We start from the raw sequence: 22,860 nt of genomic DNA on the forward strand, positions 1-22,860 counted from the left end.
CTCCTTCCACGGGCGTGATCCAGGGTGACCAGATAGGTGACGGCATTGAGTTTCTGGTGCACGAAGTAGGGACCTTCCCAGGCTGCCTGAAGCTTGTTCTGTGGTACGGGGACCAGTACCCACACCTTTTGACCCACCTGGTAGGTCCTCTCACAAGCATTCTGGTCGTACCACCGCTTCTGGTCGGCCTGGGTCTGGGCCATATTGTCCTGCACCAGCTTTGCCAAGGCCATCATCCTGTCCCGGTGGCGCACGACATACTCGATGACCGACACCTCGGGGGTGGCCAAATCCCCTTCCCATGCTTCCTTCACCAGAGCCAGGGGGCCCCGTACCCGTCGCCCGTACAGGAGCTCAAAGGGGGAGAACCCCGTTGAGGCCTGCGGAACCTCCCGGTAAGCAAATAGGAGGTGTGGGAGGTAACGCTCCCAGTCTCTCCCGTGGGAGTCGACCAACATCTTAAGCATCTGCTTTAAGGTGCCATTGAACCGCTCACACAGGCCATTAGTCTGTGGGTGATACGGGCTGGCCACCAGATGTTGCACCTGCATTTGCTTACAGAGGGACTCCATCAGCCGCGACATGAACTGGGTCCCTCGGTCGGTGAGCATTTCTTGGGGGAAACCCACTCTGGAGAAGATCTCCAGTAAGGCGGTAGCCACCTTGTCGGCCCGAATGGACGACAAAGCTACCGCTTCCGGGTACCGGGTGGCATAGTCCACTACCGTGAGTATGAAGCATTTCCCGGAGTGGCTGGGAGTGGACAGAGGTCCAATAAGATCCACAGCGACCCTCGAGAAAGGCTCTTCGATGATTGGCAGAGTTACCAGTGGGGCTTTGGGGAGCGGCCCCGCCTTCCCCACCCTCTGACAGGTGTCACACGAACGGCAGTAGGCACCCACCGCGGCTCCCATCCCAGGCCAGTAGAAATGCTGAGCTATCCTGGCCTTGGTTTTAGCGATCCCTAGGTGTCCGGCCATCGGAATCTCGTGTGCGATCCGCAACAATTCCGCCCTGAACGGATAGGGTACCACTAACTGTCGGTCCCTGGGCCACGCCTCCGGTGAACCCTGCTGGACCGTTACCCGGTACAGCCGTCCCTGGTCCCAGACCACACGCTCGCAGTCTGACTCCATGGGAGGCTGTGCCGCCTGTTCCTTGAGAGCTTTCAGGCTGTCGTCTGCTTCCAACGCAGCCGGAAATTCCTGACTTGATGTGGCCAGAATCGACGAAACTGCCACATCCTCTGTCAGCCCCTCCGGGCATGTCACCTGGCCGCTGTCTGACCCGGCAGACACTTGGTCAGAAGTGGGGAAGCCGTCGGACCTCTGCAAGGCTCCTTGGGCTCCGGCGCTCCCACTCCTGGTGACAGCGGCTATGACCGCTGTGACCGTGGGTAGTGCCTGCTTCCCCTCTGTTTCTGACCAAGCCGCCCGATCAGGCAGGCTTCCTAGGCCTTTGGACATCTCGGATGTGGGGAACTCCTGCCCTGGGGTCTTACCTGGCGGCTCCTCTCTTGGGACACCCCCACCTCCCATGGCCTGTTCCTCCCCCTGCAGTGGGCCTATACTCAGCAGCCTGGATACCCCTGGGAGCCCTACACTGCCGGTAGCTGCCCCCCTCTCCATCCCTGAGCTTCCCTCTACAGAATCCTGCCCGCCCCCTCCCTCACCGGAGGACAAGAGGTCACGGCACGCCGGCTGAGCACCTCTGCGGGCATCCCCACACTCCCCACCTGCTTTCACTAACCCTGTTTGTGTTGTGTCTGTGCAGGTGTTACCCTCAGGTTTCACTCCCTCCTCCTCAGCAGGACACACACTACATACAACATGGTTGGCATTAGCAGCAGACAAATCAATACACTCTTGGGGGGCCGAACTTGGGGGTTCAGAGGGTACATACTGCGATACTAGACGCCCCAAGTCGGTCCCTAATAAAACATTTGCGGGAATATTTGGCGTTACTCCCACCTCCCGCATCCCCCTTCCGGCACCCCAGTCCAAATACACCATGGCAACGGGAAGTGCCGGCTCCACGCCTCCAACCCCGGAGACGGAAAGAGTCTTTCCTGGTACCAAGTCCTGGGGGGACACCACCTCAGGCCGTACCAGTGTTCGTTCAGCGCCCGTGTCCCGCAGTCCCATGACCGCAGAACGGCCTATGGTGACGGGTTGGATGTTGTCCAGGGACCTACCACCACCCCCTCCCACACACAAAACATTGGGCGCTCTCTGGGACTGGGATGGGGTCTTTTGGCGCTGGGGACACTCAGCCCTAAAGTGTCCTGGTTTGTTGCATAGATGACAACGTCTTACGTCTGGTCCTTGCCTGGAGAGGGCAACAGGGGGATACACCCCTTGTGTTCTAGGGGCCGGGGAAACAGGGGCATGACTGGGCTTACCCCCTCTCCAGGTGCTGCTGGCAGACTTCTTCAGCTCAGGCGCCCTGTTATTGGCATACTCGTCTGCCAGGGCGGCTGTAGCAGAAGCCCCTGTTGGTTTTCGGTCACGGAGGAACTGTCGGAGGTCCTCTGGGCAGTTCCACAAGAACTGCTCCGTGACGAACAGTTCCTGGACCTCCTGGCGGGTAGTAAGCGCTAGACCCGAGGTCCAGTGCTCTGCGGCTCTCAACAGCGCCCGCATATGATCGGTCCAGGTGTCCTTGGGGCCACGCAGCAGGCTCCGGAACTTCTGGCGGTACGACTCGGGAGTGAGGTTGTACTGCCGGATCAGGGCCCGCTTGATGCAGTCGTAGTTCTGTACCTCCCCGGCAGGTAAGTCCCCCAAGGCATCCAGGGACTTACCCCTCAAACGGGGGGTCAGGTATCTGGCCCACTGATCCCGGGCCAGATGGTGCTGAAGACAGGTCCGTTCAAATGCCACCAGAAAGGAGTCCAGGTCCCCATCCTTCTCCAGTAGAGGGAAGTCCTCAGCTCGGACTTTGGACGACTTGGTCTCCTGATGGGTTGGTTGCTCTAGCGGAAGCCCCCGCTGGGCCAGGTCCAGTTGGTGCTGGCGCTCCGCAGCTCGCTCTGCACGCTCCGCAGCCTCCCGGCGCTCTGCAGCTTCACGCTCCGCAGCCTCCCGGCGCTCTGCAGCTTCGCGCTCCTCCTCCGCTGCCTTCTCTGATGCTGCCAGGAGGGTTTTGTAGACGGCATCGCCATGAGACTGGAGACTTGCCATAGCCGCTTGTAAAAGGGCTTGTGATCTGGACAGGCTGGGCTGGGTAGGTGGTGGGCAGCCCACTGCGGGACCGTATACTGGGGACTGGCTCCCTGAGGTGCCCGGGCTGGACTCCTCCTCGCCATGAGTAACAATGTCCTCCCCTCCTGCCACACGGACCGTAGCATTAGCCTCCTGCAGGGTCTTGCTCCTGGTGCCGTCTGCCATCTTGGTAACCGACACCGCTGCAACCCTGAGTTTGCACACACCTTGTTATACTTTTAGCCTGACCGTCTAACGTTGGGCTGACCTTAAGACTCCAGCAGTGGAAGTTACCACTGGCAGTCTTTAGTGCCTGGGAGTAGGGGTCCCACAACACTATTATTCTGCAATCCCACCGCTCTGCCACCAATGTGATGAAAGCCGGCCGGTGGGTGCAGCTCTCTGGCGCCCCCTTACCTCTCAGGTCAGTCAAGGTACTGCACCTAGAGAAAGTAGTGCCAGGAAGCTGCAACCAGCGCAGGGAACACGGTAGTGTGTTATCCCTTCAACGTCACTAAACCGTAACGTCACTACACAGCACAACTCGCTAGCGCCCTCTTAGCCTCAGGTCAGTCAAGGAACTGCACCTAGGATAAGCGGTCGCCAGGGAGACTGTCCTGTAACCTACTGGGTATCGGGGCCCTCTGTAGTGAGGGCGGTATATATATCTTCCTTGGCCGCGCCAGGAATATATATATCTGAACCTCCGACCGTCACTACCAGCCTTCCCCAATCCCCAGTTGGTATGCTGCCACCAGTCCCTATTTTAGATATACGCCCAGTCCGTGAATGGGCCTATATCGGGTCAGGAACCAACCCTGGGTAGCGTTTTTGGCTTGAGCCGAGCTCACACGGACGTGCGTTCGTTATGCAGAATAAAAGGCAGGCCCACAATTACTTGAGGTAATTGATTATAATAATACACTAGATACACGATATACAACTAAATATACACAGGTATAAGGTCAGGCTAAACTATACAACAATGGAATACAACACACAGAATCACCACAGCATATCAGTTACCGGTTTCTTGATTTTCTTGTGACGCAGGGAGAGGATTCTGCGGTCGCAGGCACGGTTCTTTGTTACAGGCTGAGGCCTACCACCGCATGGTCAAACTGCTCCTCCCCTTGGTGGCCTCAGCTGGTGCTCAGATGTTCAGCACACCACTCTTGGGTCAAAAACTGACTTGTCTCTTGTCTGTCCTGCTATCTTACCTGCCCCGTCCCGCCCACTGCTGGTGAGGTCAGCTGGCTCAGTCTCCACCCTCAGGTCTAACTTCGATCAGAAGCCCAAATTCTATGGAACCCAATAACTTCTTCTGGGATGGTCTCATGATACCCACAGGGGTTCCCACGGATTCGGGCCGCCGTAACCGACCTTTTGATATCAATTATGATACCATACCGTCCTCAGGAATGGCTCAGCGCTATATCTTGGCTTCCAGAGCACGTACAAACGTCTACCGCGGAGGCTTGTGTGCGCAATGGCTCCGGGACGCCGTGATATTTTTTTATTGGCCCATCCCACGCAACATGCGTGTACTTTTCATGTTTCTATATCTTATGCCTCCATGCTTGTGACAGACAAAGAAACTAGTCCTATGGGACAAATGGTCAGTTACAGATGGACGAAGCACCCCCCCCTGCTGGCTGTGTTTCCTCTCGAAGTCTTTGAAGCTCCTAGCATTCAAGTGTTAAGTAGGCTTCTTATCTTACAGGAGCCTGGATGGGGGGAAACTATCTAGTTGACGTTTTAACAGAAGGTCCCAAGGGTGGGGGCTGCTGAAGTGTGGCCATCCCTGGATATGATTTATCATTACCAAGATGGCGGCTACAGGTTCATCACAATACCAAAACATCATTAATTTATATTGATTCTCTTTGTATAAAGTGCAAAGAGAGGTTTTGGATGCTTTATCCCAGATGGACTGCCAGCATTGCAGTGATAGTTCCCTTCCCAGAAACCTCTCCCACTTAAGCCCCCGTCACACTAAGCGAGATCGCTAGTGAGATCGCTGCTGAGTCACAAGTTTTGTGACGCAACAGCGACCTCAGTAGCGATTTCGCTACATTTGACACTTAGCAGCGGTCAGGCCCCACGCTGGTCGTGTCGGAATGGTCTGGACATTTCTTTGATCGTTGAGGCCCCACTGGGTAGCATGCATCGGTGTATTTGACACCTTACCAACGACCTTGTTAACGACTCAGACACAGAAACACATAGGCGTGCATCGTTATACAGATCGTTACGGGTCGCCGCATCGTTGCTGCGTCGTTGGGAAGATCTGACTGTTTGACATTTCACCAGCGACCACATAGCGACGCAGCAATGATCCCTGACAGGTCGTATTGTTGTCGGGATCGCTGTAGCGTCGCTTAGTGTGACGGGGCCTTTAGTCATGTATGAGTGTTTAGGGGGTGCATCCCCCCCCCCGGGATTGTTAATTAGACCATATATGTCCGATATCAGACCCTTTGTTGACGGGCCCCTTTTACATATCTTTTCAAACTCAGTAGGAGAGGACACCTTCAACGACCCAAACAAAGAAACTGCAAAGATTTCATCTGCATAAATTGAAAGAATTCCCTGTTTGTTAGGCTTTAATGTGGTCAAAAGTGTGTAATTCCAGTGAGGTTCCATCTACCAGGTCTGCAAATCTTGCAAATCTAAAAAGGCCTGCCTTTATCCATGGGAGCACCATGTCCGAGCTCAAGCTATTTGGAATTAGCGGTTGATATATGAAGGATATCATTGGCGATCTTTTGGAAGTTAGTTCAAATCTCTTACCGCAGGTCTGCCATATTTCCCTTATGAACCTGATAGGACCCAAAAGGGGACGACTTATCTTTAAGGGTCTACTGGTCCAAAGCAGGGCGTTTGGATGAATGGGAGCCAGCCATAACTTCTCTATTTCAGTCCATTTATTGTATGCCCATAACGAAGCCCACGAGGGGACCCTTCTGAGATGAACCGCCCAATAATACTTAATAACATCCGGTACTGACATGCCTCCCTGGTTTCTGTGAGTGGTTAAGATTTGTTTGGCTATTCTATGTCTTTTATCATTCCATATAAATCTCATTATTGCTGCTTGAAGGGATTTGAGTTCTCCCATAGGGACTCTCACCGGAAGGGTCTCAAAATGATAAATTAATTTAGGGAGGAGGGACATCTTGACCGAGGCTATGCTCCCCATCATGGAGATAGAAATAGATTTCCATTTTGTTAGCAAGTTTTTCAGCTCTCTAAATAGGGATGGGAAATTCCTAGCATATAGGGTGTTATAGGATGAGGAAAGGTTGACTCCTAGATATTTAATTTCATCTGTATTCCAACGGAATTTGTAGTTTGATTTCAGATGATCAAAGGCTTGGGGGATAAAGTTCAGGGGTAATGCCTCACTTATAGCTGTGTTAGGCTATGTGCCCACATAGCAGATTTGATGCAGAGCATTTTTTCCTCTGTCAGAAAAAAAACGCATGCAGATTTACATGTGTTTTTACATGCTTTTTCGCATGTGTTTTTTCAAGCACTTTTCCAAGCGATTTTGAGCATCACTTGGAAAAGTTCTTGACAAGTTGATCACACAATATAAATCCATGCAACCGGCATGGATGTATAATGTGTGACCAACTGATGCTTTAAATGCAACATCTATAATAAAAAAAAAAAAAAAAACCTGTATATTCACCTCTCCGGCGGCCCCTGATCTCCTCCGGTCTGCTCCCGGCCGCGTCTTCTCTCTTCAGCGTCCCGCAGTGTACTGTCAGGACCTGCGGTGACATCATTTAGTCAGCTGATGGTCACACGACTATCACCTGACCACCGACGTCAGCGGTCGCGTGACTAAATGACGTCACCGCAGGTCCTGACAGTACACTGCGGGACGCTGAAGAGAGAAGACGCGGCCGGGAGCAGACCGGAGAGCAGACTGGGGGCCGCCGGACAGGTGAATATACAGGTTTTGTTTATTTTTTTACTTTATTTCTTTTTTTCACCGCGTGGTAGCAGGGATGAAGAGGCGTTATAGTCTCCTCTTCATCCCGGGTACCGCACGCACCGCGATTACGCTGCAAATTTGCGGCCATTGAATTTAATTGAAACGCAGCAAATCCACATATACCTGCGGGTTTGCTGCGTTTCAATGTTCCCCAATGGCCGCGAATTTGCAGCGTAATCGCGGTAGAAATGGTCATGCTGCGTTTTGCAAAGCAATGCAAATTCGGCGAGCAAATTAGCGCATCATGTGCACAGCACATCCGAATTCACATTGCTTTGCATGGCAGACTGTTGTTTTACAAGCGTTTTCGCGGCCGTAAAACGCTGCAAAAACGCTACGTGTGCACATAGCCTTAACTTTGTATCCTGACATAAGCCCATATTGTTGACAAAGTCTTTACTGCTACTGTAGCTATTCTTCTCAGGTTGTCCCATTTGCGGTTGACTAATGCAGCGGAAATATTCATTCAGTTTGAAATAATAGGTTTACTTTGTTTTTTTTCACCTGAAAGTTTTACATTATATTCATTACTTTTTGTATTTTTAATTATAGGTAAATCTGATTGTGTGAAACTTCTAATAGATGTCGGGGCAAATCTTGAAGCTCATGATTGTCATTTTGGTACCCCGTTACATGTAGCTTGTGCAAGAGAGCATTTGGATTGTGCTAAAGTGTTACTCAGTGCGGGTAGGTAGATATCTTTTGAATTCAAAATAATTTTATTCTATTTCTACTAAATAAAAGTCATAAAACATAAAAAAAATATATATTTATTATCATGCTTAAAAAATTCCGCAACTAAAAAAGTGAAATGAAATGGCCAGATGCAAAACCAAACAAACCCAAAAGATCTTGCTGCATCCTGCCAGCCTAAAATAAGTTTTTCTATTTTGTAAAAGTAAGAAAACACAATATAAATTGTATATCACCGTAACAATATTGACCCACAGAATAAGAAATGTATGTTGTAAAAAACATAACCCCCACCCCCACCCCCAAATTTATTTTATTTTTTTTTCTCATTTCACCCAACAAATTTTTTTTCAGAAGTCGTCACCAAAAATGGCTTTGACACCAAGGGGTTAAAAAGTAACACCTTGAATTTCAGATGCAAAGCTTCCCTTCTGAGAATTAGAAACTATGCCACAGATTGTTAAATGTTGTATTACTTTATTAAAGGAGCTAATGTGAATGCAGCAAAACTTCACGAAACGGCCCTACACCACGCTGCCAAGGTGAAGAACAAAGATCTTATTGAAATGCTAGTGGAATTTGGAGGAAATGTATATGCAAGGGACAATCGTGGAAAAAGACCTTCAGATTATTCCTGGCCGAACAGTCCTACTGCAAAATGCTTTGAATATCATGAAAGTAAGTTTTCTCAACTTTTTATAGGCTTAATAAGGTGATATAATCATGTAAGGTAAATATTTGATGATTGATGTTCTGTTTATATAGTTCTCAATGGTCCTTCCCCTTAAACCTGATTCACACTGTTACTCATGAAAGTTTGGTTTGGACGGATAAGGAGAATGGAGGATAAAAATTAGTGAGACATCCTCCCCACCCTCACTCAGCTCTGTCAGCAGAAAAAGAAAAAAAGTTACAGCTGTCAGGACATGGCATGCAAAAATATTTTTTTTCTTTAACCCCTTCACAATCGATGACACATAGTTACGTCATCAGCCGTGTCACTGCCTTTGATGCGGGCTCACATGCTGAGCCCACATCTTTCTCTGCTCGTGATGGCTGATTTAATCAGCCATCAAGTGCCTCTAACAGCCGCGGCTGTTAACCAGTTCAATCACTGACAGCTGCATTTAACACACGCTGCCGGAAAAGCGTCATTGATCCAGTCCATTGGCGCCCCTGTCACGTGATCGCGGGGCATCGAAGGGTTGTCATGACAGCCGGGGATCTGCTGAAGACCCCCCCCCCCATACCTGGCATCCCGATTCGCCTGTGAACTCAGGCGATTGGATGATGGATGATCGCTGTTTCAAGTTTCCTAAGGGGACTATAGAGTAAAGTAAACAAAAAAAAAGCACAAAAGTTTAAATCACCCCCCTTTTGCCCCATTAAAAATAAAACCATTAAAAAAAAATAAAAATACACATTTGGTATCGCTGCGTTCATAAATGTCTGATTTTATCAAAATATTAAATAAATTAATCCAATCGGTAAATGGCATAACAATAAAAAAATAAACGCCAGAATTACGGGTTTTGTTGGTCGCCGCTGCATTGCAATAAAAGGCGATCAAAACATCATATATACCTCCAAAATGGTATCAATAAAAACGTCAGCTCAGGGCACAAAAAATAAGTGTCCAAAAACTATTCTAGGAAAATTTGTGCTCCAAAAATCAAATAGTGCTCCTTACAGCCGAGCCCTGCTGTTTTGCCAAACGCATATGGGGAATTGCTGCGTTCTTGAAGTATTGTGTAACAAATTATGAGACCATTTTCACCTATTTACCTTTGTGAAAAGGTTAAATGTGGGGCTAAAAAAAAAAACATTTTAGTGGTAAAAGTGTAATTCTTTTTTCTTCACCACCCAATCGTATAAAATTCTGGGTTTTAAAACTTGGGTGTTAACATGCTTACTGCAGAACTAGATGAATTCAATTCATGCAGATTGTGTAGATTGTAAAATGGGTTCACATGGGGGGATTCTGCTGTTGTGGCACCTCAGGGCCACTTCTAATGTGACATGGCACTCACAAACAATTCCAGCAAAATGTGCACTCCATTATTGGACTCCTTCACTTCTGAGCTTTGCACTGTGCATGAACAGTAGCTTCCGACAACATATGGGTATTGGCGAACTCAGGGGAAATTGTATAGTCTATTAACTCAAGTTATTTTTGTGAAAATGAGAAATTTGTGACTAAAATTTTGAAGGAAAAATAAAAAGCAAAAAACCCATAATATTACATTTTCACTGTCCAATATCATAATATTCTGTGATGCACCTGTGGGCTCATGATGCTCATCACAGCCGTCCATAAATTCCTTGTGGGGTGTAGTTTACCACTGACATAAAGTACAATGTGTCAGGGAAAAAAGTCTCAATCACTGAGATATGTGGAAGCATCCCAGAGTTATCACCACATAAAATCACACATGATCGTCAAATATTAAAACTTTGGCCTGATCGTGTGAAAACTGGTATTGTCGGTAAGGGTTAAGTCATATATAGTTATATATTTTGCGCAAGCCTTAGGCTTACATTTTGATTTTTTTTTTTTTTTCAGAGACTCCTAGAGATTTGTCACAGCTCTGCAGACTTTGTCTTAGAAAAGCACTCGGCCAAGGAGCAGTGGAGAAGGTTTATAAACTAAATATTCCACAAAGACTTATAGAATACCTTGCGTATAACTGACTCAAACCCACTAAAATGCATGTTACCCTACACTAGGTATTGTTTGTAAAGTGTCCTACATGCGAGTACTTGCCAATCATCCATTATATTAAAAGTACCTACCTAATATTGTACAGGTCCTCCTCAGATCACAGAAAAAACTGCTTTAGCCTGTGAAGGTATGGACCCCACAAGGCTACGAGCGTCCTGTGGTATTTACCACCACAAGTTACGAGGTGCGGCCTCCATGTACCAGTGATTTTTCCAGCATATCCCACAGAAGCTTGGTCAGATTAGGTACTTCTGGACCACCAATAGATTTTAAACGTCTGGACAGTCCGCATTCTACTTTGTAGTGATGATCTGTAACATCACTGCGTATAGGAGCTTTTTCAAGATCATTCAGTTTTGAGATGGGAGCTGCACCCCTCATAGAGCCGGACTTCCCATAGAGAACACAGAAAGGATTTATTACCACGTCTGCCTTCCAGATCGCTGAACCAGCGCTGTGCATGCAGTCTAGGAAACACAGACAGCTCTTGTCCTGTGGACCTAGCGGTCATGTGAGCGCTGGGTGTAGGGAAAAAACGGACACTGCTGGGTCCTAACAGACCCTGGTCGGCTCTGCTATACAGGAGGCTGAACTTACTCTGCAATTGGGGCTAATATGCCAGCCCCAGTCACAGGGGTAATCCGATTGTAAAAATGTATATTTAAATGTTGACATGCCGCCCCAAAGATCTTTTATGGGCTTGTGGGGGGTGGGGACAATTTTTGAAATGAATGTAAAATAAATAAAAAGCAAGAAAGAAAAATAAATGTCTATCATAGGATAATTGTTAAGTACAAAAAACTATTCCAAAAACATAAGTAGTACATATTGGCTAGAGATAGATACATCATATCTCCCCATTTGATTAACATAGGCAAAACTATGCAGTGGATCCCCAATCATAACACCTAAGCTTGGAAAAAATTCCAAAAACCACTGGCAACTATAAAATAACAATCTTTATTCATAGGTAATGATTAAAAAATTCATTGTCAAATAATCACAAGGTTTTAAGATTATTTGAAGGAGGAAAAGGATGAAACAAACAAACAGGCACGCATGGACAAATATAATAATGTTTTTTTGATTGATTTCAGTTCCCATGGGTAATACTGCCTACAAAAAGAGACTAAATAAGATAATAACAGTAGTATCTCCCATGTTGGCTAATAACAAATGGCCATATAGATCAGGTCATGGATCAAGGCACCATATTCTTAAATAGTCAAGCTCACAAAAGGGCAATGATGAATTGCTCTCATCAAATAAAGATAGTAACCCAAATCATTGAACTTACCCATAAGGATTGTCACTGAATTTAGTCCCGTGCCAGTAAACGCCCCAACGCGCGTTTCGCACACCCAGTGCTTTCTCAAGGGGAGTGTGAAAATAAATGTCTATCATAGGATAATTGTTACAGAAAATGGTAACAAAACTTAAAATGTTTTTTAGTATTTCTTTTGTGGTCATTAAAAATGGGAAAAAAACAGACACATTTTCTTCATTTTCCCACCGATCTCGACTAATATTGGTAAGAGAAAAGAATATGAAAATAACATAAAAAATAGGCCTCACGCATCATGAAAAACAGATGTAAAAATTATTTGGCTATCCAAATGAGGAAAAATTTATATTTAAACCACTTGTATAAAAAAAAAAGTGTTTGGTCAGGAACAGAGAAAATGGCTTGGTCTTGAACTGGTTAAGATTTGGGAAATTTGGAGATCAAGTCACTGCCATGTACTCTTTCCTCTACACTACAAAAATTGTTCAGGAGTTGCTAAACAGGGTGCATTAACTGATGAAAGAGGTTGATGTACTGGATTGCAGCAATGCTTAAGTGGGTGATATGTGCCAAAGTAACCTCAACATAAATGCAAGAAGCAAAGGTTTCCAGCAGAACATTGCTCACAGAGCATCAAAATATCATTGCCTTCTTCCTATAATGCTTCCTAGTTCCATAAGTTTTTCCTAAGTAAGTGACACACACTCACTTAGCCATTCAGGTGAGACTTAGCAACCTGTTTCAATTAAAGGGAATCTGTCGCCCCTTTTGAGCTTTTTCAGTTAATAATATGGGCATACAGGTTGTATACAGGTGAAATTAGTCATACATGTATGCCTCCTGGATGATGCCTTGTTCAGTAAAAATCCTCTTTTAGGCTATGTGCCCCCATAGCAGACTTGCTGCACAGCGTTTTTGCCTCCCTCTGGCAGAAAAAAACGGATGCAGATTTTTTCTGCCAGAAAAGCGTTTTTTTTTCAGCGTTTTTACATGCATTTTCGCATGCGTTTTTTCAAGCACTTTTCCAAGCGATTTTGAGCATCACTTGGAAAAGTGCTTGACAAGTTGGTTGCACAATAAATATAAATCCATGCAACTGGCATGGATTTATCTTGTGTGACCAACTTAGATGCTTTAAATGCTGCATCTATAATAAAAAAAAAAAAAAGATAATTAAAAAGTTAAAAGTAAAAAAAAACCTGTATACTCACCTCTCCGGTCCTCTCCCGACAGCGATCCTCTCTCCTTGGCGTCCCGCGGTGTACTGGCAGGACCTGCGGTGACGTCATTTAGTCAGCTGATGGTCACGCGACCATCACCTGACCGCCGACGTCAGCGGTCGCGTGACCATCAGGTGACTAAATGACATCACCGCAGGTCCTGACAGTACACCACGGGACGCCAAGGAGAGAGGATCGCTGTCGGGAGAGGACCGGAGAGGTGAGTATACAGGATTTTTTTTATTTTTAACTTTTTTATTTTTTTGCACCGCGTGGTAGCCGAGATGAAGAGGAGTTGTAGTCTCCTCTTCATCCTGGGTACCACACGCACTATGATTACGCTGCAAATTCACGGCTATTGAATTTAATTTTAACGCAGCAAATGCACATATACCTGCGGGATTGCTGCGTTTCAATGTTCCTCAATGGCTGCTAATTTGCAGCGTAATCGTGGTAGAAATGGTCATGCTGCGTTTTGCAACGCAATGCGAATTCGACGTGCTAATTAGCGCATCATGTGCACAGCACATCCAAATTCACATTGCTTTGCATGGCAGACGGTTTTACAAGCGTTTTCGCGGCTGTAAAAACACCGCAAAAAACGCTACAAAAACGCTACGTGGGCACATAGCCTGGAAGATCGAAGCTATAAGGCTATGGGGCGTAGGCTGCCAGGAAGATAAGACTGCCTCCAATCTTCATTATACAAGTTTTCTTCCCCTTCTCTTCAGTGTCCCTTTGATGTAATGTGCATGGCTGAAAATCCCACTCCGGGCATTCTGCCCCCTGTCGCTCCTCTGCACTGTGGGGAATTCGCCTTTACTGTGCACCGGATATCACTGGGACCAGAAGTTACAGTGACTCTCCGGTGCCTGTGCACATCAAAATTGATGACAGTTCCCACAGAAAAGCAGAACCATGCACAGGAGAGACGGCAGGCTGAATGCGCAGGCGTGGGATTTCCAGCCGCTCACTTGACATGAAGGGGACGTCTGAAGAGAAGAGGAGGAGAAATCTTGTATAATGAAGACCGGAGGCAGTCTTATCTTCCGGGCAGCCTACGCCTCATAGCCTGGAAGATCGAAGCTATAAAAGATGATTTTTACTTAACAAGGCCACATACAGGCATGACTAATTTCACCTGTACATAACCTGTATGCCCATCTTAGTAACTCAAAAAGCTCAAAAGGGTGACAGATTCCATTTAAACCATGTCCAGTACTGATGGTCATGTGCCCATTGGAAGCATTTTCCTTGGCGGACAGTAGTCATCATGGGCACTCTGACCAATCTGTGGCTAAGTAGCCCAACACACAGCAAGCTGTGATGCACTTGTGTTCTGACACTTTTCTATCATAGCCAGCTTTTACTCTTTCAGCAATATGTGCTAATGTAGCTTATCCGTGGGAGCAGACTAGACAGCTTGACGCCCCACGTGCATCCGTGAGCTTTGGTTGTTGCCAGTTCACCGATTGTCCTTCCTTGCACCAATATTTGGAGATTCCCAGGCAAATTCTTCTGGCTATTGCAACTAGGCCCGGGTCACTCTCAGATTTTTTTCACTTGGTCCTTTGTTTTCTGCCTCCAGCACATCAACTTCAAGAACGGACTGTTCACTTGTTGCCTAATATATCTCACTTCTTGAAATGGGCTATTGTTACAAGGTTTAGTGTTATACATTTTTCCTGCCAGTGTTTTTAATGTTTTAGCTGATTGGTGTAGACTCATATACATTAAAAGGAATCTGTCACTCGATTTTTGTTACTCCATCTGAGAGCAGCGTTCTGTAGCAGCAGAGACCCTGATTCCAGCACTGTCCCACTTACTGGGCTATGTGTTGTGTTTTGTTTTTTTTTAATAAAATCGCAGTTCTCTGAATGCTGAGCTCTGAATAGCCCCGCCCACTTCACTAATTGGCAGCTTTTGGTGTACACTCTGCATAGGCAGAAAGCTGCCAAGAAGTGGTGGGGATGGGGTTATACAGAGCTCATGAATATATAGGCATGCATGGCAGCAGGTCTACTAGACCTCTAATGATACCCTCCTGCTGATTAAAACAGTGGTTTTATCAAAACTACAGCAAGCAGCCCAGTAGGGTGACACATCACTGGAGTCAGAATCTCCATCTCTACATCATGCTGCTCTCAGATCAGGTGGCAAAAACCTTGTGACAGATTCCTTTAAAAGAAACACATTTTCCATAGTCCATAGGCACATTTTGGAGAAATTAGCTATTACACATTCTTCAAGTGCTACACAAAATAAAGATTTTGCTTCTCAAAAGCATAATTTTCAGCGATTATATTGTTGGTATTAGTGCTTTTTTTTTGTCAAGTAATGTTTCATTTCTGTATATTTGTTTGTAAAATATATAATTTATTGGGAAAATTAGTGGTCTGCTTTCCAATGTGTAATGTGCACAATGTTATGTGCAGCTCTAATTAAAGAATATGCTTTGAATAATGTGTTTCTCATGAATACCTGTCATACAATTTTTATATGGTAAGGCTGTGTGCCCACTATGCGTTTTTCAAGCGTTTTTTGCCGCGGAATTTCCGCAGCGAAAACGCTTAAAAACCGCTTGGTAATACGTGCCCCATGGTCCCCAATGATAATCCGCATGTGCTGTGCACATGCTGTGGAAATTTCCGCTGCGGCTTATCATTGCGGAAAAATACGCAGCATGTCCATTAATTTTGTGGACACGCAGCGTAATTGCCGCCATTGACTTGCATTGAATATCCGTGTCAGCACATTTGCACACACGGATATTAAGCGATTCAATGTGCGGATGGTACCCGGGTCTGGAGAAGAGGAGACTCTCATCCAGACTCGGGTACCATAGAACCTGTTAAAAAAAATAATTGCGTCCGGTCGGTTGTATGGGTCACGGTGGTGTGAGGACCTGCCATGACATCATTTAGTCATGTGACAGGTCACGCGACCGCTGACGTCGGTGGTCGAGTGACCTGTCACATGACCCAATGACGTCATCGCAGGTCCTTCACACCACCGTGACCGATACAACAGACCAGACTGAGCGGAGAAAATACCGGGGGCCATCGGAAGGCAAGTATAATCTTTATTTTTTATTTTTCACAATTCTTATTCATTTTTTTTTTTTTTTTAACTATTACTTGCTCACCCTATATAAATCTGTGCCGGTTGCATGGATTTATATAGTGTGACCAAGTTGTCAAGCACTTTTCCAAGTGATGCTAAAATCGCTTGGAAAAGCGCTTGATTACCCGCATGCGGAAATGCATGTGAAGAACGCTTGACAAACGCTTCTACCTGGCGGGAAAACCGCATGTACAGTCCGCAGGTACAATCCGCATTCGTTTTTCCTGCCGGGGAGAAGCGGAAAAACTCTGCAGCATTTCTGCATCGTGGGCACATAGCCTAATACTGTACATGAAGTTCTTCTTTTTTGCAGTAAATGGTGAATTGCTCCAGAAGTTTTCTAGACAAAAATATTTATCTTGAAACTGTATTAATTTTAAGAACTTACTGTTAAATCAGGAATAGTTCTTCAGTGGCTCTCGATTGGGGATAGAGGACCATGCGATTCTCCACAAAATTGCTTATTGTTCATTACTCTCTCAGTATCAGAGGTTCAGCTTCAGACAACACAAGTGTACACACAGCATTAGCTCCAGTTCTGGAAAAAAGGGGTTGTCCACAGGCCTGCTCAGATAAAAAAAGAAAAAATATCAGCCTTACTTACCACCTACTGCTGCCTTTTTGCTACTGCGCCACTCTTTGTTGACATGGCTCTTAAGGCTGAAGCAGTGATGTCATGACAAGATAGAACCTTACCTGTGCAGCAAATCACTGGGCTTAGTTGTATTGTGTCATTGACCTTTGCTATCACCACTGAGACCACATTTATTTTACTTCCCACAGAAGATATTGTCCAGAGACAATGGAGAAGATGGACAGATTACATTTTCCGTCTTCTTCACACCTGTGCTCCGATTTTCTCATGCAAGAGAATCTGATCACAGTAAGATTACACTCTGAAAGAGTTTGATCTGAGTGTCATTAGCATAATCGACCCGATTCTGTTGCCTGAGAGAATCAAAGGCCCTGTGATCCCAGCCTTAGAATGAGTATATCAGCCAGAAACCAAGATCTGAAAATGACACCGAATGGGAGCAAGTAAGTAGAAAAAAACAAGACTCGTAGGTGATGGGTGATTGAGAAACCCAACAGTCAGGGACAGGACTGAGGTGCAGTAAGGTGTCCAAGAATCGGTACCATGTGTGAGGTGTAGACAGAACAATAGTTGAAGGTTTCCTACCAACCTTAGATTGTTTTGATCTTGGGTATATAATATTCTGTATGAATCAGTCAAAATTTCACTTCCTTGTATTGCTTAATGGGCACAGTGTCTGTCTAATCTTGGTTATTATAGATTCAGAAGAAACGTAACACTAATCTTTATCAGAAGGGGGCAGTTCCACAACGGTCTGGGTTTTGAGCATACCAGAAACTAGCGAAGAGAGCATCAGGCTCCAGTTTTGTTTTTTTTATTGGTTGCTGAACATTTAAAAAGGTGGTTTGCAGTTTAATGACCCGGCCAATTTTTACAATTCTGACCAGTGTCACTTTGAGGTAATTACTCTGGAACGCTTCAGTGGATCCCACTGATTCGGAGATTTGTTTTTTCGTGACATATTGTACTTCATGATAGTGGTAAAATTTCTTTGATATGATTTGTGGTTTTTTTTGTGAAAAAAATCAGAAACTTGGTGAAAATCTCGCAATTTTCAAAATGTTAATTTTCATACTTTTAAATCGGATATGGCACACAAAATAGTTAATAAAAAATATTTCCCTCATGTCTACTTTACATCAGCACAATCTTGGAACCAAAATTTTTTTTTTTGTTAGGAAGTTATAAGGGTTAAAAGTTGACCAGCGATTTCTCATTTTTTCCAACAAAATTTACAAAACCATTTTTTTAGGGACCACATCACATTTGAGGGGCTTTTATGACAGAAAATACCCAAAAGTGACACCATTTTAAAAACAGCACCCCTCAAGGTGCTCAAAACTACATTCAAGAAGCTTATTACCCCTTCAGGTGCTTCACAGGAATTTTTGGAATGTGGAAGAAAAAAATGAACCTTTAACTTTTTTCACAAAAATGTTAATTTGTTGTGCAATTTCTCCTGAGCATGCCAATACTCCATATGTGGGGGAAATATCACTGTTTGGGCGCACGGCAGGGCTCTAAGGGAAGGAGCGCCATTTGACTTTTTGAATGTAAAATTTGCTTGAATAATTAGCGGACTCCATATTGCGTTTGGGGAGCCCCTGATGTGCCTAAATAGTGAAAACCCCACACAAGGGACATCATTTTGGAAACTAGACCCCTCAGGGAACTTATCTAGATGAATGGTGAGCACCCTGAACCCCCATGTGCTTCACAGAAGTTTATAACATGGAGCCATGAAAATAAAAAAAATTAACTTTTTTCTGTCACCCATGACGGCACAACGAGAGAGGGGATCCGCCCTTCAAGGACAGGAAACCTTCAAGATAAAAACGGCGGTGCCTCTCTCCGCCTCAGTGGTTTCCTGTCCTTGATGGGGGACCCTCTGACTCGTCGGCGGCGACAGCTGGAAGATTTCGTCTTACCGGGGCCGGTCGGTTGTGGCATGTCACAGTCTCTGCTGCGGCCAGTCCTGTGTGTCCTGGAAGAGCCGCATTGGTCTCCTCGCGTGCGGGCGGTGGTTTGCGGCACCTACACTGCATGGTGGCCGGCAACCCCGCGTCCTGGATGTGACGAACCGGAAGTCGCGCACCGGGACCTCTGGCCCCGGATATAATTTTCGGGGGAGGTACCAGAAGCTGCGGGGACGCCAGCCGGTGATCTTCCTGGCACAATGAGAGTACTTAAGGGTAGATCACCAGCTAGGCAGGGGCGCAGTGCACCGTAATGGCCTCACAGCAACCCTCCCCAACGCATCAGCAGCAAGAGCAGCAGACCATACTGCAGCAGCACGAGGAGACAGAGCAGCCGAAGCGTGTACAGCCTCGGCTCCAGAAGCGTACCCAGGAGCAGCGTCCACTGCAGAGCTGGAGCAGTGGGCATTCTGGGACACGCAGCACCAAAGATTCAAGATCCAGCCGGCATAGCTCAAGCAGGATTGATGATTCCGAGGAGAAATGTCGGATACCGTCCTGCCTCCCGTTCTGGTACCCTGTTTTTATCTACTGGGTGGTGAGTGAGCTAAGTGAAAGTCGATGTATTAATGTAGACTTTTTTTTTTTTAATGTTTTGTCTCTCTCCCTCTCCTTCCTCCTTTCATCTGGTCAGGATGTCCCTAAAAATGTATGGGGAAATCCAAATACATGGTGTGTGCCCTGTGTGAACGGGGTCTGACTAAAGGCTGGCGTAAAAAGTTATGCCAGCCATGTATTGTAGAAACAATTTCAGAGGGAACTCCGGACTTTGCTTCAAATTCAAAATCCCTTATTAGGTCTGAGGTGGAAAGATCGCTAAAATTGTTTTCTCAGGCAAAAGAAGCGTCCCAGACCCATAGAGCAAAAACCCCACCCACCCTTTCAAACTCTGAATCCGACGAGGGAATGCTGGATGACTCTACTCACTCTTCCTCTTCGGATACCGAGACAGGCACAGGTCATTGTTTTCCCCTAGAGGGTGTTGATAGCTTAGTTAAAGCCGTCAGGTCCACAATGGGGTTAGTTGACCAGTAGGCAAAAAAATCGGTCCAAGATACTATGTTCGGTACCCTGGATCGGAAGAAACATAGAGTTTTTCCGATTAACGATAAGGTGCAGGGACTTATCAAGAAGGAGTGGGATAGGCCAGAGAAAAAGGGTCCCCTTCCATCCTCCTTCAAAAGAAAATATCCCTTTGATGAGGAAGATACCGCATCCTGGAATAAAGCCCTGAAGCTGGATGTTGCAGTGTCCAAGGCTTCTAAAAAATCTTCTCTCCCTTTTGAAGATACAGGGATGCTGAAGGACCCACTGGACCGGAAGGTAGATACCTTCCTTAAGGGTACCTAGGAATCATCAGCAGGGGCATTGAAACCAGCCATAGCTGCAACCTGTACTGCAAGATCCCTCATGGTTTGGTTAGACAGGTTAGAAGACCAGGTTAATAACAACAACGAGTCACAGGACTCCATTCTGGCCTCTCTTCCTGTATTGAAAGAAGCTGCAGCCTTCTTATCTGACGCCTCTGCAGATTCCGCCAGATTATCGGCTACATCTGCTGCCCTGTCTAATACCGGCCGTAGAGCAGTCTGGCTGAAATGTTGCCCAGGGGATATACAGACGAAAGGGAAGTTATGTTCTCTTCAGTGTGAAGGAGATTTTCTTTTCGGTACCTCTCTTGACACAATTCTTGAAAAGGCAGGGGACAACAAGAAGGATTTCCTAAATCTTTCTTCTCGGCTTTCAAACAGTCCTTTCGGAGGAAGAAATTTGCCCGCAGAAGAACATCCACAGAACAACCTAGATGGGAGGATCGTTCCAGAAAAGGACAAGGGTTTTTATTCGGCGGGCCCTCCCAAGATAGTTGTAAACCCCCAAATGACTCTTTATCCCAAGTGGGAGGGAGGCTCTCTCTCTTCCTTCCAGCCTGGGAATGGATCTCTTCCAACAGGTGTATCCTCAGATTGATAAAATCAGGATTAAAGCTGGAATTTCTGAGGAACCCGCCAGAGAGATTTATCCTGACTGCCTTAAGATCCTCTCTACCGTTACAGCGGGCACTGGAGGAAGAGATTTCAGGCCTCATTCAAAAGAACGTCTTACGGGAGGTATCACCACAAGAGGAAAGAAGAGGGTTCTATTCCCCCTTTATTTCTGTAAAGAAACCGGACAACTCACACAGAGTAATTTTCAACTTGAAAGGCCTGAACAAATTCCTGAACATTCCATCATTCAAGATGGAAACAATAAAATCAGTTCTATTTCCCGGTTGCTACATGGCAGTGTTGGACCTAAGAGATGCGTATTATCATGTGCCAATCCATCACGACTTTCAGAGATACCTCAGAGAGGCCATAACTGTACATGGAGTCGTCAGGCACTTTCAGTACAGAGCTCTTCCCTTCGGCCTTGCAGTGGCGCCCCGCATATTCACAAAACTTATAGCGGAGGTTACGGTTCATCTCAGGGAGGAAGACAGATTGATCATCCCGTACTTGGACGACTTCCTAATAGTGGGAAAAACTCACGATCATTGCCTGGCCCAAGTGAATCAGGTGTGCACCATCTTAAAAAACTTAGGCTGGTGTTTAAACCTGGAAAAATCAAAACTGATCCCGCAAACAACTCAGATCTTTTTAGGCCTTACTCTGGATTCAGTTCGACAGGAATGCCGCCTGCCCAAAAAGAAAAAAGAGAAAATTTGGTTTCAGCGGCCATAGCAAACCCAGTAAAGACTCTCAGAGGTGCCATGTCTCTGCTGGGGTCCCTCACCTCCTGCATTGCAGCAGTATGCTGGGCTCAATTTCACTCAAGAGAATTACAATGGGACATCCTAAAGATCGAAGTCATCCTCACGGGTCATCTGGAGGGCAGATTGACACTCCCTCACAATGTAATTCAGTCACTGCACTGGTGGTTAAGGACGAACACGTTCCGGACAGGCGTCCCCTGGGTTCCCCTTATTACCAGAGTAATTACTACAGAAGCCAGCCCCAGGGGGTGGGGGGCACCTAGACAACCACCCAATACTGGAGACTTGATCAGAGGAGGAGAGTCTGGAGTCTTCAAACATGTGGGAACAGTAGCAGTAGAGAATGCATTAATCAGCTTCTTACCCCTTCTACGAGGACATCACGTAAAAATTCTGTCAGACAACCAGGTCACTGTAGCATATGTGAACCACCAGGGGGGAACGCGCTCAAAATCTCTAATGCGGGTTGTGGGGAGGATATTTTCTCTAGTGGAAGGGAAAGTTCTCTTTTTAAATGCCCTTCATAGCAGAGGAGAGGACAACACGAAGGCAGACTTTCTAAGTCGCAGGCCACTATTGCAGGGAGAATGGACTCTAAATCATTCAGTCTTCCATCAGCTAGTTGCCATGTGGGGGTCTCCAGAGGTTGACCTATTTGCGAATCGTCAGAACAGCAAATTAAAAAAGTTCTGCTCACTGGATCCCACAGAAAATCCTCTAGTAGTAGACGCCTTCCAGTGCAGATGGGATTTCAGTTTGGCCTATGCCTTTCCCCAACGTGCCTAATTCCAGCAGTGTTGAGGAAGATTCGGAAGGATCAGGCTCGAGTGGTCCTCATAGCCCCCTTCTGGCCCAAGAGACCATGGTTCTTTTGGCTGAGAAGCATGTCAATCACGAACCCCTGGATTCTTCCAGAGATTCCATACCTTCTTGCTCAAGGTCCTATATTCCATCCTCAGGTGAAAGGATTTCACTTAGCGGATTGGAACTTGAGAGGTCATTGCTAGAAGGTTGGGGATTCTCATCAAATCTAGTTACTACTTTGCTAGGTTGTAGGAAACCGACCACTACTAAGATTTACAGTAGAACCTGGAAGAAATTCTTGTCATCTGAGGGATTCTCCCTTGTGGGTGGGGGGGTTCCCCTAAAGTCTATTTTGGAATCTCTTCAAAAAGGGCTGGAAAAAAGCGTAGCGGTTAGCAACCTAAAGGTCCAAATCTCTGCCTTAGGGGCCTTGTATAATTATAATCTGGCCGGTAACAAATGGATTTCAAGGTTCGTGAGG

General features: G+C 46.2%; 1 protein-coding gene and 1 long non-coding RNA gene across 3 annotated transcripts in view; one reads left to right on the forward strand and one right to left on the reverse strand.

Moving 5' to 3' along the window:
- ASB13 (ankyrin repeat and SOCS box containing 13) overlaps window positions 1–22,860 on the forward strand; it is a 52,755-nt gene that overhangs the window by 18,313 nt on the left and 11,582 nt on the right. Inside the window, exons 4-6 of one of the 2 annotated variants that reach the window (XM_073652473.1) lie at window positions 7,762–7,896; window positions 8,389–8,580; window positions 10,466–10,701. In XM_073652473.1, the coding sequence (XP_073508574.1) occupies window positions 7,762–7,896; window positions 8,389–8,580; window positions 10,466–10,593 (455 nt within the window). In that variant the 3' untranslated portion in view covers window positions 10,594–10,701. Of the gene's footprint in view, window positions 1–7,761; window positions 7,897–8,388; window positions 8,581–10,465; window positions 10,702–22,860 lie in introns of those variants that run through there. The other variant, XR_012251249.1, reaches the window with a different exon arrangement.
- The window catches only part of LOC141166114 (uncharacterized), a 75,297-nt gene that overhangs the window by 9,514 nt on the left and 42,923 nt on the right, over window positions 1–22,860 (reverse strand). Inside the window, exon 2 of the long non-coding RNA XR_012251250.1 lies at window positions 16,641–16,816. This is a non-coding gene — a long non-coding RNA (uncharacterized lncRNA). The remainder of the gene's footprint in view (window positions 1–16,640; window positions 16,817–22,860) is intronic.

The sequence above is a fragment of the Phyllobates terribilis genome, unplaced genomic scaffold (genome assembly GCF_046119375.1).
Source record: "Phyllobates terribilis strain yellow unplaced genomic scaffold, ASM4611937v1 Scaffold_11__3_contigs__length_659146591, whole genome shotgun sequence".
In the NCBI taxonomy this organism is placed as follows: domain Eukaryota; kingdom Metazoa; phylum Chordata; class Amphibia; order Anura; family Dendrobatidae; genus Phyllobates; species Phyllobates terribilis.